Source organism: Lethenteron reissneri, chromosome 2 (assembly GCF_015708825.2).
Source record: "Lethenteron reissneri isolate LAM-NWPU_2019-01 chromosome 2, ASM1570882v1, whole genome shotgun sequence".
Lineage (NCBI taxonomy): Eukaryota > Metazoa > Chordata > Hyperoartia > Petromyzontiformes > Petromyzontidae > Lethenteron > Lethenteron reissneri.
In genome coordinates this window covers 7,248,907-7,268,514 of record NC_083780.1, presented here as the reverse complement: position 1 = coordinate 7,268,514, position 19,608 = coordinate 7,248,907, and the positions used below count along the sequence as shown (strand labels likewise).

At 42.2% G+C, this 19,608-nt stretch overlaps 1 protein-coding gene across 2 annotated transcripts in view; it reads right to left on the bottom strand.

Annotated features, from left to right (window-relative positions):
* ARID2 (AT-rich interaction domain 2) overlaps nt 1-19,608 on the bottom strand; it is a 118,244-nt gene that overhangs the window by 72,872 nt on the left and 25,764 nt on the right. For both annotated transcript variants that reach the window (XM_061550837.1, XM_061550847.1), the window contains exon 4: nt 16,865-16,962. In XM_061550837.1, the coding sequence (XP_061406821.1) occupies nt 16,865-16,962 (98 nt within the window). The remainder of the gene's footprint in view (nt 1-16,864; nt 16,963-19,608) is intronic.

Below are 19,608 nucleotides of genomic sequence, written 5' to 3'. Positions count from 1 at the left end.
CTCAGGTGAGAAAATGTAGAATTTTTGAATGGCACAACTTATAAAGAGGTGCTATTTTTTTTATTGCGTGCTTCTGTTACAATGTACAACATAATATACTTCACATTGGTGTTCCAAAAAAACTTTGAACTCCCTTACACACGTTAATGTCTGCGATAAGATATTTTTTCAAATACTGTATGTTTAAAATATATAAAGACGTGAACTTCATAACTGGAAATGAGGAAAAACATGAAAAACAACCTATATTATTTTCATACCTTTCATATCTACATTCATTTATATTTTAAGGAATAGGTTTTGAATGCAACTGCAGTTTCATATCTAAATTCGGACTTTGCTCTCCATTAATTTAAATAAAACCAGTAAGGAGACAGGTACAGATATCAGAACATATTTGTGGTAAAAAAAATGGATCTCAGTTTTCATGCACTTATCCACTTTTGCACACAGCTGCTTACACAATCACACTTTCAATGATAAATCTTGACTCAACCATCATTCACTTTCAAATATGTTTACTCATCCACGTACACAACCTCTTTACTTTGGCATCCAACGAGACCCTCACCTATGTACACCTCTGCTCACATGCAATTTCACTTAATGCACATTTAATTGCCAGACAAACATAATTGCGCACACACCCAGAAACAGACAAACTCTCACACATGTAAACACATACAGATATATATTCACATATGAGGGCTTAACCCACTCTGACAGACATTTAACATCATGCCATACAGTTTAGTCAAACAAAATTAAGTCCCACAAACACACCTCCCTGCATTCACATCTAGATTTTTACTAAATCTCTTGTTACGCAATGTTGTTGTGAATCATCCGGGTTACTGCACTTCAGTTGTTAATAAATATGATTTCGATTTAAAGCTTTCGTGACTGCAGGGATTCATCTTCTTGGTTCTTTCGGTAAAGTCACGTAGAAGGGAAGTAATAAAACAATAAAAATAAAACATAATAAAATAATTCTCACGACGTTTCGGCCACAACGCAAGCAGCCGCCCTCAGGTGGAGAACAGGTCCGTCAAGTAGACAGAGCCAGACTCTGGCTACTTGCGTTGTGGCCGAAACGTCTCGAGAATTATTTTATTATGTTTTATTTTTATTATTTTATTACTTCCCTTCTATGTGACTTTACCGAAAGAACCAAGAAAATAAATATGATGTTTAGAATTAAGCAATAGCAGGTTTACGAACACCTGCATGGACCGTCTAAATGAGCTGAATGCAGCGAGGCGCAGCAGCAAGATTATCAGTCCTCCCACCCAGCTTAAAAATGCGCTGCCAAGCTTAGCAGTGTTCATTGGGACGCTGTCTTTCCGGCAGCTCTGTTTTTTCACCTGGGGACGGCTGCTTGTGTTGTGGGCGAAACGTCGTGAGAATTGTATAATATTATGTTTTATTATTTTATTATTTCCCTTCTACGTGACTTACCGAAAGAACCAAGAATATGAATCCCTGTAGTCACGAAAGCTTTGAATCGAAATTTTTATTGTCAAAGAGTGCAAGTGACTCCAATTAAAGAGTAGGGGCTAACAATTTAAAATCCAAAATAGACTGCCATAAAACATCTGCCCTGGGCACAACTCAACTCTAGCCGAATGGGGGAAAAAAACTCTTACCAAAACACTCATGGTGGTGGCATCACCAAGGCACCTACGTAAAACTTGGCGCAGAGAAAATTAAGCGACGCGGCTTGCTGCCTAAAGGTCAAAGGAGGCACGAGGGTATTCTGGATAATAACAAAAACAAATTGGGGTTGACCAAAATCTGAGCCACGCATACCATAAAAACCCAAAAACATGCTACGAATGGGCTGTTCCTTGCCCTGAGAACCGCTGTGAGCATTGCTTCTTGAACTCATGTTTGAAGACTCGTACCACCAGGCATTTCCATTTTTAAATCCTTTATATTAAGTTCAGCTTGCTTGCTTGCTTGCGTGCTTGCTTGCTTACGACCGTGCAAATCTTTCGGTCGTTTTTTAACCCACTTCCCGTGATCCAATCGAGCTGACATTTTGCACACAGACTCGTTGTGCGAGACAATTAATGTTCGTGAATAAAATATTTCCAAAATTTTGCACTGTTTAGGGAAACCAAATTAAATATTTAATTACCAATTGCTTAATACTGGCAGACAATCATCTGACCCATAGGTGGCAGCCATCTCAAGCCAGAGGACGAGAGGACTCTAGCCGCCACGCATATAAAGGATTTATAGAGAAAAACTTTGTTTTTACGGGTTATACTTGTTGGCAGTTAAATATGATGCCAAATCATCTGTTTAGAATGACCACCATTAATGTCAATCCTTAAGCTTTGAGTACAAGGCTGGGAACAGCTGGATGGTCCACATAACCCCCACTCTTCTCAAGTATTATTCCGTACCAATTTGGCTCTTAGTTCCACATAAACAAAAGCTACCATCACTGGATATCATGACCAACCACAAGTTCCCAAACACCACAGCCTCGCACGTATTGTGGGGGCCCATCCCAATGGTGGACAACCCACATCATGAAAAAAAGAAACCTCACTTCATTTGGGGCAAGCCAACTATAAAAAAGGCAAGTCACAACCCCAAACCTAGTCATCTGGCATGGAGCCATTCACACCTCACAAGTGTGAAAACGTAGGCATGCCAATTTGGTGAAACAAATAAATCTGAAAATGTACCCGAAATTAAGGATGGCAAAGCTTCCAACATTGCCTAGATTAGCCAGTCAAACGCCACATTCCATAAAACAAAAAAATCTGCATAAGCCACAGCCAGCTATAATAGGTTTCCAGAAGTAAGGCAACTCAAAGACTTACTTAACTATTTTTTCGATTTAAAGCTTTCGTGACTGCAGGGATTCATCTTCTTGGTTCTTTCGGTAAAGTCACGTAGAAGGGAAGTAATTATGTTTTATTTTTATTCTTTTATTACTTCCCTTCTACGTGACTTTACCGACAGAACCAAGAAGATGAACCTACTTAACTACTCTGTTGTATTGTGCACCTGATAGTGCAATGCACCAATACATCGTGCTTCGTTTTTTGGTGACGTTGGCAACACGGCCCCACTTGTACAGCACCTGGTGCTCAAGGAAGCTTCCTGCAAATCGTGTAGTGTAGGAGATTCCATAATTCCCGTGTATTCACACAGTTGCTCAGGATACGAGCACACTCCCCACCCTTTAGTAATCTTCAATCAAATTTCCAGGTGCAGGATTTGACTCCGTTGATACTACATGATCACTTTACTCCTGTCAAAAACAAAAGACAAAGATCCCCCGTATAGCCTTAACAGACTGTTGGGGCAAGTGCTGTTAGCGAGCACCTATGAAGGTCGGCACGACACACGAGGGGGTGGGTGGCCAACACCACGCCCGGCCGCCTTTGTCTCCCCAGTGGCGATGCTTACATATCACACCGGGTACTCATTTGAGGCTGAGTCGACCTGCGGCAGGCCCAGGAACGGTTCAGATAATCGCCACTGGTGTTGGCCAGGAGCGGGAATCGAACCTGGGTCACCAGGTTCATAGCGCAGCGCGCTAACCGCTACACTACCGCTGTACACACAGACACACATTTTCCCTGTTTCTGAATCACACACACACACATTTCTACATCGGTATTTGTGAAAGTGTGCTTCTCACGAACGCACGCTCACACACTCCACACGGCATCTGCACTTGAAAGACCACCCAACTTTGACCCAGTTCTGGTCAAGCCTGGCTGCAATTAATAGCATCAAGGCTCACACGTATACACCTGCAACACTCGACCAAACTGCCAGCGATCTTGATTGCCGGGGGGAGGGCGGGGGTGGAAATCGCCATACCAATAACATTGAGAACTGCTCCACCCAACCAAGGTTACGAAGGCCAGGAAACACAGAGAGACCACGTGTCCGAGCTCCTAATCAACGCAGTGTTTAGGAAGACATGTGTTTCACGTTGTGTATTGGTGTGTTTTTTCCATCGCATCATGGTGCTGACATTTCCCGCGCGCGGTGTAAATTTCTCCTGCACAGTATCCGTGCTGCATGGCTTGCTATATTATGATTCAGGTCACTTTTCAATTGCGCAATTATTTTATCCTATTCGTACATTCTCATTTGTATTGTACGTCTGTGGTATGCTCCGTGTTGTCATGCCTTCTTTGTCCGACGCAGCGCAAACATAATGTTACGTTTATTTTGAAAACCCATGCTGTTCAACGTGCATTTAAGTTGTTGTCTTTATAATACAAAAATATTTTTTCTTCAATAGATTGACCCAGGATAGCCTCACCAAGTTTAACTTCTTCGCAGCAAGTCCCACCTTGTGATGTTAGGCTCAGGGTTTTTATTTATTTATTACCTTTGTGCTTGCGAAGTAAACACACAACCTGTGTAACTCTACACAAATGAAAGAACACAAACCGCAAACATGTCTAACTGGCCTGCTACACTACCTCCTCCAGAACTAAGTTGCTCTGGCATAAAACACAACGTTTATATAGTCTGTGCAATTTAAATATTCTCCTCTTAACACATTTCTGTTCTTCATATGTATGTATAAATGTTGAACTTCTTTTACACTGTACGTATCCAACCGTGCTAAATCGGAGGTACGGGGAAATACAGGGTGGTCCATAGTAAATAAAACACGTCAGATGCTACTTGTTTATTGATTTCATCATTTTTTTGTGGGAACAATGTACATACAGAGTAAACTGGCATCAGCAGCAGCCACTGTCTATACAATGCCTCATCATCCTGCGATATCACCCATCTTGCAGGTGAACTAATATAATCTTATCTCGCTCTCTCTGCTCAGTTTAGGGATTCATATTAACGTGAATCATTCAGAGTGAAACGGGCTCTTACCTTGTTTCTTCCCCCCACAATGCACCCCAGGGTGTTAATGGAATGCCCTTGTTTACAACAGCAGGCAAACTCAGTGTCATTGTTCACTCTGGATGAGACTCAGAAAGTCAAAGCCGGTCGAGTTTGCCCAATTAATCAAATACTTCTGGAAAACATCGGCTAAAGTCTATTTTGAATACGATTTTGTCTTGCAGCAACTTCAACCATCACCGTCCCATGTCCACAACGTGGCTTCGACAAACCAGCCAGCAAGCGCAACATCGAAGCAGCCACCCACATTTTGCAACGCAAGGCTGCAACCCGGCTATACGTCCATGCGAGCTTCCAGACAGTGTGCAAAAGGAGGGTTTTTCTCGGCTCGCGTGGGCTTTAGCCAACTGCATGCACACGCATCAAGTAGGTACGACGAGGGAGTATAGATACCCCACCACCTATGCAGGAATGATCGCAGCCCTAACAATGCAGGTGATGGGAATAAATGAAAAAAATAGTATTAAAAAAACAGCCAAAAAGCCAGTGATGAAAGGCTTTTGAATCACTAATAAGTGCGGAACCAAAATTGAAAGAGGACTGTGGGTAAACAATGGCTTTGGAGCAATCGATTCACATGGATTATTAGGTTCAGGATGGATGCATGTAGACAATGATTATGTACAATCCATACTGAGTATAGGGTGTCTTTTAAAAGCATATGCAAGTAAACGTTTTTTTTTCCTATAAGGAACTAGAACAGGGGTTGTTGGAATTACTGAGAAAGAATAAATAACCTATTCTTGGATCTTTCGGTAAAGTCACGTGACTTTACCGAAAGATCCAAGAATATGAATCCCTGCAGTCACGAAAGCTTCAAATCGAAATTTAACAAATAAACTATATTTGGCCGACAATAAATGCCACGGTGTTGCACAGCATCATCTGATACAGGACAATATTAAAATGGCCAGACCATGATAAAGACACGTTCATATACTCGTTTTGTTAAATGAGCATGTTTTAACACTGTGCAACTAACGCTGAAAGCATTCACGCATTGACCGTCTATCCACGTTAACACTTGGAAAGATTGTCTCATATAAAATGAGAGAGTCGGCATGAACGTAAATTAAGTCAGTCTGCTAAGTGTGTTGCGGTTAGGGACTAACAATGGATAAAACCTGGAAAATTTATGAGGCTGGTACTAATTACCAGCGAAACGCCGTTCACTCTCCAACACACCAGCGTGCTGAACTAGTAACTAATTGGCACGTTCTGGTTACGTGACCACCTTACTAATTGGCTGTGTCGGATGGCGGCGGCTTTAACGACGCATTTCTATATGTATGCGATCTAACCCAAAAAAACCTCTATTATGGCATAGCTCCTCGTTATATTCTTGGTTCTTTCGGTAAAGTCACGTAGAAGGGAAATAATACAATAATATAAATAAAACAATACAATTCTCACGACGTTTCAATTGCAACACAAGCAATCATAAAAAATTAACCCGTAAAAACTAAGTTTTTCACTATAAATCCTTTATATGCGTGGCATCGGTTTTATTTTATTATTAATTTCTGTTTTTCTTGAGTAAGAGTTTCATTTTTATCACATTGGTATTTTAAATTAAATAGACATTTTTTTTTTCCTAAAAAGTGGAAAATTTTGGAAAAAAAAGTTTCACGAAAATAAATTATCACGCACAACGAGTCTGAGTGCAAAATGTCAGCTCGATTGGATCACGGGAAGTGGGTTAAACAACGAACGACAGATTTGCACGGTCGTAAGCGCGCAAGCAAGCAAGTGAACTTAATATAAAGGATTTTTTTTTAAACGCCACTTTTTTCAAATTTTCTTGCTGTGGTTTTCACACCTGCTGATGATTGCTTGTGTTGCAATCGAAACGTCGTGATAATTTTATTGTTTTATTTTTATTATTTTATTATTTCCCTTCTACGTGACTTTACCGAAAGAACCAAGAATATGAATCCCTGCAGTCACGAAAGCTTTCAATCGAAAAAGCTCCTCGTTAGTTCCATGGGTGTTTTTGGCCGATTGTGACGTCACAATGACCTCCACTGCATTAATTTCCCCTCCTCCTTTTCCCTCCCCATATAAAAGGGCCGCCACGTGGCGAGACATTAACTACCTCGCCTCGTGTGCAGGAGGTCGTGGGTTCGATCCAGACCCTAACGCCTGCTGCTGTATATTTGGAGTTTGCGTGTTCTCTCTCTCGATGGTTGCGTGGATTTTTCTCCGGTTCCTCTGGTTTTTCCCTCCACATTTAGAATCAACATGGGTTCAGAATATTTGGCTGCAATAAATGTCCACATGATAAGCCACTTCGTTGAGCTATCATTTGTGATAGCCAGGTCTCTGCTGAAAAAAGAGCTCAATAGCTCAGTGGGCATACCTGGAAAATTAAAATTAGTTTAATAGTTTTCATCGTTAAAAATATTCATGCCCCTACGCGTGGTCCCCACTGGGTTAGAGCAGCGAGTTCAACTTCCCCCCACCCCCACGTACAGGTCCTGTCACAGCCGGATTTTGTGTTCCTCTCCAATGTCGATTGTTGTATTGTACCGGGCTCATGTTTTTGTCACGATAAAAAACATTCTTGTAAACTATCCCCGTATATATAAACCTTTCCCTGACGACAATACCATCCCATGCCATTTCAACTTCACATCATCTTGCGCTGTCCCGTGGTAGTGCGGCATTAGCCATTAAAAATAATCGTAATTGTCCTCTTTTTAAATCCTTTATATTAAGTTCGCTTGCTTGCTTAGGACCGTGCAAATCTTTCGGTCGTTTTTTAACCCACTTCCCGTGATCCAATCGAGCTGACATTATGCACACAGACTCGTGCGTGACAATGCATTTTCGTGAAAAAAAATTCCAAAATTTTACACTGTTTAGGGAATCTTTTTAAAATATTTAATTACCAATTGTTTAATGTTGCCAGACAATCATCTGACCCATAGGTGGCAGCCATCTCAAGCCAGAGGACGAGAGGACTCTAGCCGCCCCGATGCCACGCATATAAAGGATTTATAGTGAAAAACTTTGTTTTTACGAGTTCATTTTTAAGCATTGGGTGAGAGTCGTGATAAGTTGGAGGCTGGGCCTCGTGGGAACGTGGCATCATTGTGTACGACGTCATCGGGGGACACGTGCATGGCGTGCGATGTCACGGGCTGTGTGATGTAATCTAGCACTACTCGGATGATAACGTTATTCACCATTCGGCTATGATCTATCCACTGCTGAATGAAGGCCTCCCAAATCCACCACCATCCCCAGGCTCCTGCAATATATAACAATCCACCCAGTACCTGCACGAGCCAAATTCAACGGGCCACCTTTATGGTGGATGTTCTCAGGCATGTTTTCTTACCTTGCCTGCCACCGAAGACCACAATCCATACTCGTGACAGATCCTGCCGAAAGGCCACTGAACATTTTTTAAAGAGTTTCAATGTCTTTAACCTCAACGCAATTCAAAGACAAACATGTTGGAAACAATTACAGACGGCATGCACATGCATGTTTTTTTTTGCCTTGCTTCACAAGCAGTTTTGTTTGAGACATTTTTAAAAGCACGTGCTGGAATGGGACTAGTGTTTTTTCTTCTAAACTTTGCAAGCAGGCTTCTGTGCTGGTTATATAATAAGATAAATATTCTTTGTATTTTGGGTTGATTTATCCGTGGAAAACGAAGCTCATTCTTTCATGCCGTTGTTTGATACCACTATCAGCATTAACTGTTGTCATCATTAGTGCGGTTACATTTCACGCTTGGGCTTTGGCACACAATAGCATACAGACTGTCTACGAATTGTGAATACCATCACAAGAGCATTTCCCAGCGTTGTTAGTAGTGATTCGTTAGTCTGCGAGTGCTGATGCATCGAATGACGCTACAAACGTCAACAGTTATTTTTTTCCCCCCAACTATCTTTCTAACACATGGGCCATGCGAACTACAGCAATATTTAACTATTAATTACTTAACTATTTTTTATTTTACCAAGTTAGGCCCACTGAGCCATGTAGCTCTTTTCCAGAAGCGACCTGGCCACAAATGGCAGCTCAACGCAGCAGCTTATCACGTGGAAATGTATAGCAGCCAAATACTCTAAACGCATATTGATTCTAAATGTGGAGGGAAAAACCGGAGGACCTGGAGAAAAATCTACGCGACCACCTGGAGTACATGCAAACTCTAAATATACAGCAGGTGTCGGGGGTCAGGATCGAACCCACGACCTCCTCCTGTATACCAGGCGAGGTAGTTAACATCTTCTAGCAACCGTGATGATGACGAGAGAGACACGCAAACTCAAAATTTCCAGTAGCAGGTGTATGGTTTGGGATCGAACCCACGACCTCCTGTATACCAGCCGAGGTAGTTAACATCTCCTAGCCACCTGTGGCACCCATTTATTTCGGCCGACAGTGCCACTCAGTACTTTTGATTAAAAAAACGCTTACCGTGGTTTTTCATTAGAGCAACGACAATAATTTCACATGACTGTAAAAACACATTCCTGCGGAGGGAGCTGGTAGGAACGTTGGGTTGCTCGGTCAATGGCCAGGGTCAACGGCCGCGTGGTGTATTCTTCAAATATGGCCGACTGTGAGGGCGGGGCACAAGCCGGCGTGAGTAGGTTAAACGTTGAGTTTTATAAGGGCACCACGGGGTGACCAGCCCCTCCCCACCCAGCCCAACCATCCCCACCCAGCCCCTCCCCACCCTCCCCTCCCATTTTCTGATGCACGACGGACGGACACAATAATCCCCTGTGGGCGGTGTAACCAGGAGGTTCCTACCAGTATTAAGTGAATGACCCAGGCTCACCGTATAGGATCTGCAGTGACACGGCACGTACTGGGGAGGCGGGCGGAAGTAAAGCCTGCGGCATGAAAATCTCAAGCCCGACATGAGCGAGTGCTTTAACCACAACGCTTTATCCATTCATCTTTTCAGTTTTTCTTTTTTGCTCAAACATTTGATCACAATCTCTCTCCTTCCCATTTCATCTTTCTTCTGCACAGACCTCCTCTCTCTCTTCTCATTACATTTCCTACCTCTGATCTCTTTTCCGAGATCTCCAATGCCCATCAAATTTCTCCACTCAATACATCTCCTATCTCTCGATCTCTCCAGCTGTCTCCCATACATTCCTTATGAATGCATCTCCTATACAGCATATATTCAGATGTTATAATATATTTGTGAATACATACCACTGTGAATTTGTTTCTGAACACATCTATCTCTGATTGATATTCTTTGGGTCTTTCGGTAAAGTCACGTAGAAAGGTTCTTTCTACGCGACACAAAGAATATGAATTCTTGCAGTCACAAAAGCTTTAAGTCAAGATCTATCTCTCAGATTTATTTTTTAAATACATCTCTTGGATTTCTCTATATCTTGGGTGTCTCTCTCCTGTAAACCTGTTTACATCAAGCGGAAACATCTCTATCCTACCTCACTTTTGTCATCACATCTCTTACATCTCTATCTCATCCGTCCTTCATTTCTTCCATTGCACTGCACATCTGCGTTTTGCCGATTCCTTTTCTCTCACAACGCTGCATTTATATCTCTTCCGGCTTTTCACTCATCTGACTACACCTTCATATTTTATACAATCGCTCTTCATATCTATTTCCATATCACTGCAGTTCTAAATCTCTACTGCTGGCATTATTACACGCAGAAGCAGCAGCAGCGTGTACATGCGTCGCTAGTGCTGACGTACTATTGCTACACCTCTTCTGAATAAAGCTGTGCACGTTGAATTGGGCAATATTAATACACCGGCGGCCCTTAGAGTGTTTGTCGATTGAGCCCCCCCCCACCGACGCTCGCCTAGCACGCACACGTTACAAGGGTGTGAAAACGAACTGGAAAACCCTACGAGGCATCTTCTTGGTTATTTCGGGAAAGTCACGTAGAATGGAAATAATAAAATAATAAAAATAAAACATAATAAAATAACTCTCACGACGTTTCAGCCACAACGCAAGCAGCCGTCATCAGGTGAAGACCAGGTCTGGTCGGGGCGACATTCAGACTCTGTCTCCCCGACAGACCTGGTCTTCACCTGAGGACGGCTGCTTGCGTTGTGGCCGAAACGTCGTGAGAATTATTTTATTAATGTTTTATTATTATTTTATTATTTCCCTTCTACGTGATTTTACCGAAAGAACCAAGAAGATGAATCCCTGCAGTCACGAAAGCTTTAAATCGAAACCTACGAGGCATTTTGACAAATCATTGTAAGGCAGATGGCGTGCTCGAGTAAAACCACGCAGCATCTGCAAGGATTTGAACCTATGACCCCCAAATCTAACTGCAAGCGGTGAGCACGCCAACCACATTATTATATGCTGCTGATTATATCCTTAATTATAATTATTAAAAATGTATTTATCATGTTGTTTTGTATAACACTTCACTTGCTGTATCATTGATTTTAAAATACTTTTAGGCTAGTAACCTTTAGGCGTAAGCAATTACATTCACACTATTTAGCTGACAGCTCATGCCCTGTTGCTGGATAGCTTGCCTTGGTCAGAAACAAGGCAACCATCCAATATTTAAAACTTAACGATAAATTCAAATCTGTACAATTAAAATAATAGCGATAATTACACTTATAAAGTTGTATTATACTTACAATTGTCACCAATTCTCGCTATCAAAAGCCAAGAAAGCATGAAGCGCCGTATTTGCATTACACGTGCACTTCTTTAAAAACAAAAGATGCAGAATATTTCTTATTTGTCTAGCGCCAAAAACATTTGCATAGACAGGTTCCTTTGGCGTACTGTCAAAGAAAAGTGTTACAGAATTGAGCGACATCCAAAAAAGCAATGCAGCAGTCAAAGGTATTGGAAGAGAGGTGAAAAAAAATTAACCCGTAAAAACAAAGTTTTTCACTATAAATCCTTTATATGCGTGGCGGCTAGAGTCCTCTCGTCCTCTGGCTTGAGATGGCTGCCACCTATGGGTCAGATGATTGTCTGCCAGCATTAAGCAATTGGTAATTAAATATTGAATTTTTTTTCCCTAAACAGCGTAAAATTTTGGAAAAAAAATTTTCACGAAAATTAATTGTCACGCACAACGAGTCTGTGTGCAAAATGTCAGCTCGATTGGATCACGGGAAGTGGGTTAAAAAACGACCGAAAGATTTTCACGGTCGTAAGCAAGCACGCAAGCAAGCAAGCAAGCGAACTTAATATAAAGGATTTAAAAAAGAGGTCCAGCCGAATAGGATGTAGGGGACACAGCAGTTACGAAAACTGAACTTTTTATTTCACCAGCTAAGGCCCCACTGACCCATATAGCTCTTTTTCAGAAGTGACCTGGTTCTCACAGATGATAGCTCAACGAAGTGGCTATTCAAGTGGAAATTTAAAGCGGGAGCCAAATACTCTAAATGCACATTTTACAAATGTAGAGCGCAAAACCGGAGGACCTGGAGAAAAATCCACGCGACCACGAACTTGCAATCTACAAATATATAGCGGGCGTCAGGGTCACAATCGAACCCACGACATCCTGCATACGAGGCGAGGGAGTTAACATCTCGACACCGCGGCCCCAAGAGGGTTTAGAATGAGGCTTTTGGGAAGACTGCAAAGGGAGTTCAATTCCACCCGCTGAAGAATCCTTCCGGCTGCAAGCATAAAGCGCGTGCTTTGACCTGCTTGTAAAATACTGTTTTCACGTACATGTCCCACAGTGCCACGTGTCAATTTATCAGTCCTCTATAGTGTACGGGAAAAAACGTCTATGCCCAAGCAGCCAACAGAGTAATAAAATAGCACTTGAAATGATATTTGTATTTATGGCAGTGACCTGGGTCAGAGTACCGGCTGTAACACCAATTACATTCATCTTATTTGTAACTATTTTACGGGCCCAAGATTTACAATGTTTGCACATTAAAAAGGGCCTTTTACAATTATTACACATAATAGCATTACTGCACTAGGCTGGAATGTAGGCATTCTGAAGCCTAAATATCAGTAGAAACGGCTCTTATGCCAATGTACACAGCCTGTAACACTATTCATTCGGCCAAAACAACATGCAAATGCACAAAAAATACAATCTACAAGGTCAGCCATTCAGGTTAGCATGACATTTTTCTCCCACACATTCTATTAGCTGTTTAAGTCTTGCAAGCTTGTACTCTGAAATGTCTTCGTTTGCCCCCTTTGCCTCTTTAGGGGTTTCCAATTAATCCAGGAGGACACTAAGAAGCATCAGGTAATCCTTGAAACCCTAAGAGACATATCGTTACCTGAGTTAGGGAAATTTGAGTAAACCCACTAAACCATGAAAATCCTAAAAATGTATCAGTATGACGAGTGCAAGCCGCTTCTACCGAATCGGAAAAATCCTAAATTTGCCTTAGTTTAGCTCTTCCCAAGTCTCAAGCATTTTTTAAAAATAAAACCCTATTCTGTATATTCAAATTAATTACAAGAATCCAGGAGGGGTTATTAAAAGTTTATACCACCATTTTTGGTACAGAATTATATTAGTAGATGAAATATATTACACGTGCGAAATCTAAACGTTTCACTGCTTTTCCGCAGACATGAATGACAGGCCCGCATCTCACGAGCAATTCATGAATACATGGTGTTCATTCATGAGCAGCAACACACGTTCACCACAAATACGTGTAGTTAATGCAGACTTGATTAGATGCAAAATGTATCTAATTGGTGTTTCAACATCCTAACACCTCGATTTAAAGCTTTCGTGACTGCAGGGATTCATCTTCTTGGTTCTTTCGGTAAAGACAGACCTGTTCTTCACCTGAGGACGGCTGCTTGCGTTGTGGCCGAAACGTCGTGAGAATTATTTATGTTTTTTATTATTTATTATTTCCCTTCTACGTGACTTTACCGAAAGAACCAAGAAGATGAATCCTAACACCTGTTTAATTGCCAGAAAGGGGTAAAACCTATAATAATTTTTCATATTTTGATACTGGAAAAAAAGGTCTCATGACACAAGAACCTGTTTTTGGGTCCAGGCAAATAAAAATACACACCTTAATTAATCTACACTTTGCTGTGCTTCATAACTCTTGTTTTTCAATACTTATCCAGCATTTGAACAACGCTTTGTGAGCCATGAGGCTGTACTGCTGAAATAATATACAAGTTATGGTGACAAGCACAATACTAAATGGAATATCACACAGCCCCTGCTTACCAGCCAGGAGTTTGCAACAATCTTGCGACATGAAACTGTACAAAACCTATACGCAGATATTACATTAGAAGTTGCATTTTCTGTCAAGTACATGTTACATCGGGGGTGTACGCAAGCTGCTTGTCACATTGGTGATACAAAACAGCTTTCATGTGACCTGATTTAAAAGGATTCATAGACAGTTACTGTCCATAAATATATGCCATATTTAAATAACCACAAGTCTCTGTCAGTCGTTTTCAATAATATTTACAAAGTGAGAGAAACAATTTCACCAATCTTCCTATGTGCAAGCCGCGTGAACTTCCATCAACCCTTCCCCATACGTTTGACTTTAAGAACCCCGATTCATAATGATAAAATAAAACATCCTCTGTTCAGGCACGTTTCCAAATTTGGGCACACCAAAATGTTAACCCCTGTTAACTTGATCACTGTAACAATCATCCCCACCACATATTGTTGGTATTACACATCTGTGGCTAATGTATGCATCTTCAAAACTTATTGCATTTATAGCGATGTTTTTGCTAATTGTACATAATATTTTACTGGTAGGAACCTCCTGGTTACACCAGCCCACAGGGGATTATTGTGTCCGTCCGTCCGTTGTGCAGGGAGGGGCTGGGTGGGGAGGGAGAGGCTGGGTGGGGAGGGGAGGGTGGGGAGGGGCTGGGTGAGGCTGGGTGGGGAGGAGAGGGTGAAGAGGGGAGGGTGGGGCGGGTGGGGAGGAGCTAGGTGGAGAGGGGCTGGGTGGGGCTAGGTGGGGGGTGGGAGGGGTGGGGCTGGGTGAGGAGGGGCTGGTCACCCCGTGGTGCCCTTATAAAACTCACGCCGGCTTGCACCCGCCCTCACAGTCGGGCATATTTGCGGAATACACCACGCCGCCGTTGACCCTGCAGGCCATTGACCGAGCAACCCAACGTTCCTACCAGCTCCCTCCGCAGGAATGTGTTCTATATTCTACATAGTTTAGGAAAATGATGTTGCTGAAGCGTGCATAATTACCGCGCCTCGTACACAAGGCACCGGAGCTTTATGTCTCAGAAGCTAAGCAGTGTTGCAACCACCCCGGTAAATGGAAGGCAACTGTAGAGAAAAAGTTATGAATGGAAAGGTTCCTGTGGGTTGTGGCATTATGAAGAACCAGTAGGGGGGCACTTGCTATTCCCTTCTGCGCCAGCTTGCTAAAGGTATTAATGTGCTGGAGTAATAGGGGATGACAAGCTGTAAACATGTTTTTGAACGTGACATTTAACTTGGCCTTCACGATCCCATGGATTAAAAAAAATATATTTGGTGAAATTAGTTTCATGCAGTGGGTATTAAAGTCAGTTTCCATGTCTTAATGTACTGCAACTCTATGCTGCAATCATTCTTGGCTAGTCAAAATTTCATTACTAAACCAAGGCTAGCCAGACTAATAGGGGGAATTCCTGGTGCGGTTGGCCACGATTTCAATGAAAATAAATGCAAAAAAAACAAAAACAGCAACCTCGGCTATTGTTCAGTATATGATACGTATATTTGCGTGTGCAGTGCATGTGTGTGTTAGTATACAGGACTCAAACCTAAAAATACTGAGGGCTGTATGGTGCTGTGCTGTACAGGATAGTGTGGGGAGTGGTAATGTATGCATTTAGAACTTATTTTGCATCGTATGTAGCCAACCGTGCTAATCGGAGGTGCGGTTTAGCGCGCTGCACTACGAACCAGATGGTCCAAGTTCGATTCAGGCTCACGGCCAACACCAGAGACGTTTACCTGAACCAGACCTGGGCCTCTCTGAGTTCAACTCGGCCTCAAGCGAGTACCTGGCGTGGTGTAAGAATCGCCACTAAGGACACAAAGGCGGCCGAGCTTGCTGCTGGCTACCTCGTGTGCTGTGCCGGCCTTCATTAGGTGCTGCTCACTAACAGCACTTGCCCCAACAGTCTGTTAAGGCTATATGGGGGATCTTTCTACAGCACGGTATTCATGTCCTTTGGTCCAGGGGAAGATGGTTCCCTCCACCCCCACCCCCACCGTCCCACACCTTCTCACCCTCTCCGCCTTCCCTCATTAGCCATTCGCCACCACGAGCGTGTTGCCGTCGCAAGTACATGCAATGCACAATAATTACACGGGACACAATTTAACATGTTAATTGCGAAATCAACCAAAGCCAGAGCTTGGTTAGCCGTGATTTCTTTTTACACTCTCTGGTAAACTGTTCACCTGCACATCGATAGATCAATAAGCACGAGTGTTAAGTGTGACACGACACTATGTTTGGTAGTGCTCCTGAGAGAAGATATGTAAAAGACACCTGCTTCATGAGTACAACTATCACAACAGAAACATGAGCATTACTGCAAAGGAAAAGATTGTGCACTCTGAGAAAGGGGGCATTTTTTGGTTATGATGCAGCGTCAATTGCAAGTATCGGTTTCAAAAGAATAAAAAAAAACACCTAATTTACAAACGCAAACAAATATTAGAAGAATGATAATTGCATTTAAGTTTTTCAGGTAAATAAAATGTTTCAGAGCGACGTGGTCAAGTATAAACACACACAAACAGGCAATATTATTATCAAAAGTACGAATTGTCCTTATTACACATGAAGATTAAAACGATGCGCAGTCACGGTTTGGAGTAATTTAAACCCGATGAAACACACTTTTTAAGAAACAAATGGGCTAGCATGAAATTTCATTTTTTTTAAATCCACGTTGTAAACACAGATTGTTGCGTGCCACCAGCGCAATGACCCTCACCTCTTGTAGCATTGCTTGAGAGCAAACGGCGCGTTTGAGCAGCCTCTCGGGAAGTTGAAGTCTTCTACAATGTCTTCCCAGAGTAGCTTGTCCGTAACCTGCGAACGCACACGTGCAGTTACAGACACACTTGTATTCAAGCATGCACGCACACAAAAACAGGCACGCGCACACACGAGTAACAAGCGGATTTGCACCGTGTAGACCACTACTGGCAACGTTGCAAAATATGTACACAAACAATGGAATAGACGCTTATACAAAGGCTAATATCCTAGGTCGCACAGACTGCCAGGGCAAGCGCTGTTGGCAAGCACTTATTGAGAACTGGCAAAACACACCAAGGATGTGGTGTTGCTAGAATCCAACAAAGCTGCCTTAGTTTCTTCAATATGTATACAGACCACATCAAATATTCATGACAGGCCGATTTGACCGAGAGGAGACTCGGAACGGGTTCTGATACAACTCGCCAATTATGTTACCTGTGGCTAAAAATCGAACTCTGGTCGTCAGGTTACTAACACAATGTGCTTTCACTACTGGGCCACCACCTCCTTTCCAAAAGATATGCGCATGCACGCGCACACACACACACACGCATGCACATAAACATGTGCGGGTGCATACAAGACAAAGATCCCCCGTATAGCCTTAACAGACTGGTTGGGCAAGTGCTGTTAGAGCACCTATGAAGGTCTGCAAGGCACACGAGGGTGTGGGTGGCCAGAACCAGTGGCTATGATTACACACCACTCCAGGTACTCATTTAAGGCCGAGTCGAGTGCATACACAAGCACAGGCAGACACACAATAGGAAACACAAATCAATGTCGACAGACTTGATTTTAAGCTTTCGTGACTGCAGGAATTGTCTACAGGTTAAACTTGCGGTGAGCAAAAAAAATTGGCGATGTAAGTTTGCAGAAAGAACCAGCAGAACTACAACACAATTTTGGATTGATAACATATCACTGTAACCGCGAAACATAAGCCACCATCACTCGAAAATAAACTGAGTTGAAAAAGCCCTATAGGCAAGTGCTGTGCGAAAAACGGAATTACAGTTTCTGAAATATGATTTGACCCATGCAAATCTGACTGTTGTTGGGGATTGATGGAGACACTTTCACTTCCTTTACTACAATGACACCACATGTTTCCGAATCTGCATGCTCATCATGTCGTTAATGGCTCGGGCTACAATGTTGAACTGGTAGCGAACAATTTTCACTGAAGTGGACAGAAAAGGTCAGTGAATCAATCTAAAATGCAACGAATACAGAAACACTTAGCATATTCATGACTGACATCTATAGCATTTCATTAAGTTAGAATGTTACTTCTTGACCAACTTGGTAAAACAATAAGAACAATCATTAATTTCAATGTACAATAATGTCAGTGTCCTGAATTGTGAGTGGTGTTGATCAAATTCCCCTGAATGTCAGACACCAGTCTCTCTAGACTCTGCAGGACACTTTCCAGGAATTTTAATAGCAACGTGCAAGTCTTTAAGCACGAGAATTAAACGCACTGAAGCAACCACGGTCCTACAACAAGCCTGCTTTCTTCGCATTTTCGAACGGGCTGTGCCTCTACAATGATCTGTCGCCCCTGATGTCTGCTGGAAATAATGCCTGCAATTTCCCCGGCCACGTCAACGTAGTGTTTTGAGATTTAGTCGAGTGAATGGATGTACAGTCATACCTCGGTATACAACCGCTTTGGAATACGTCGAATTTGGTATACGTCGTGTTTTGCTTGGGGTACGAAGCGCTTCGCTAGAACTTGTATGGGTCAGGATGAGCCCCGTCCACAACTCCTCCCCTTCCTCACCACCATCCTCGTAGGCTATCAACTTTTCTCAGCAAGGTCAAGTGATGTTAAATCATTTTTATTTCAATTTATTTTTATTTATTTATGCATTTATTTTAATTAGTAGTGTCTAAATTATTTTATACAGCCCCATTAATGTATTATATGCCACGTAAAATATCCTTTCGTATACTCTGGAACGGATTATTTCCTTTCCTTAATTTCTTATGGGAGAAATTAGTTTGCTATACGTCATTTTCGGTAGAAGTCCTACCTTCTGGAACGAATTAACGACGTACAACGGGGTACCACTGTATTTGTTTCTGCTCACGACATTTCATTAGGATGTAACATCCTCGAAAGCAGATTCCTTCAGCACTCCAAAAGATAATAGCTGCTGAGAGATTATATTAGTTTTGCTGCAGGATATTATTATTAACGCACAAAACTTCGCATCAAAATGCATTAAAAACAACTTTCCAATTAAAAGTGATAGAGGTCATGAAAAATAATCAAAGCCTATTTAGAGCCAGGACCGTCTGGAATTTTTTGAAAATGAGTACGAAGCTTTCGATTTAAAGCTTTCGTGACTGCAGGGATTCATCTTCTTGCTTCTTTCGGTAAAGTCACGTAGAAGGGAAACAATAAAATAATAAAAATAAAACATAATAAAATAATTCTCACGACGTTTCGGCCACAACGCAAGCAGCCGTCCTCAGGTGAAGAACAGGTCTGTCGGGGGTCATTCAGACGTTGTGTCTTCCGACAGACCTGTTCTTCACCTGAGGACGGCTGCTTGTGTTGTGGCCGAAACGTCATGAGAATTATTTTATTATGTTTTATTATTATTTTATTATTTCCCTTCTACGTGACTTTACCGAAAGAACCAAGAAGATGAGTACGAAGCTGTGCACCTCGAGAAGTCC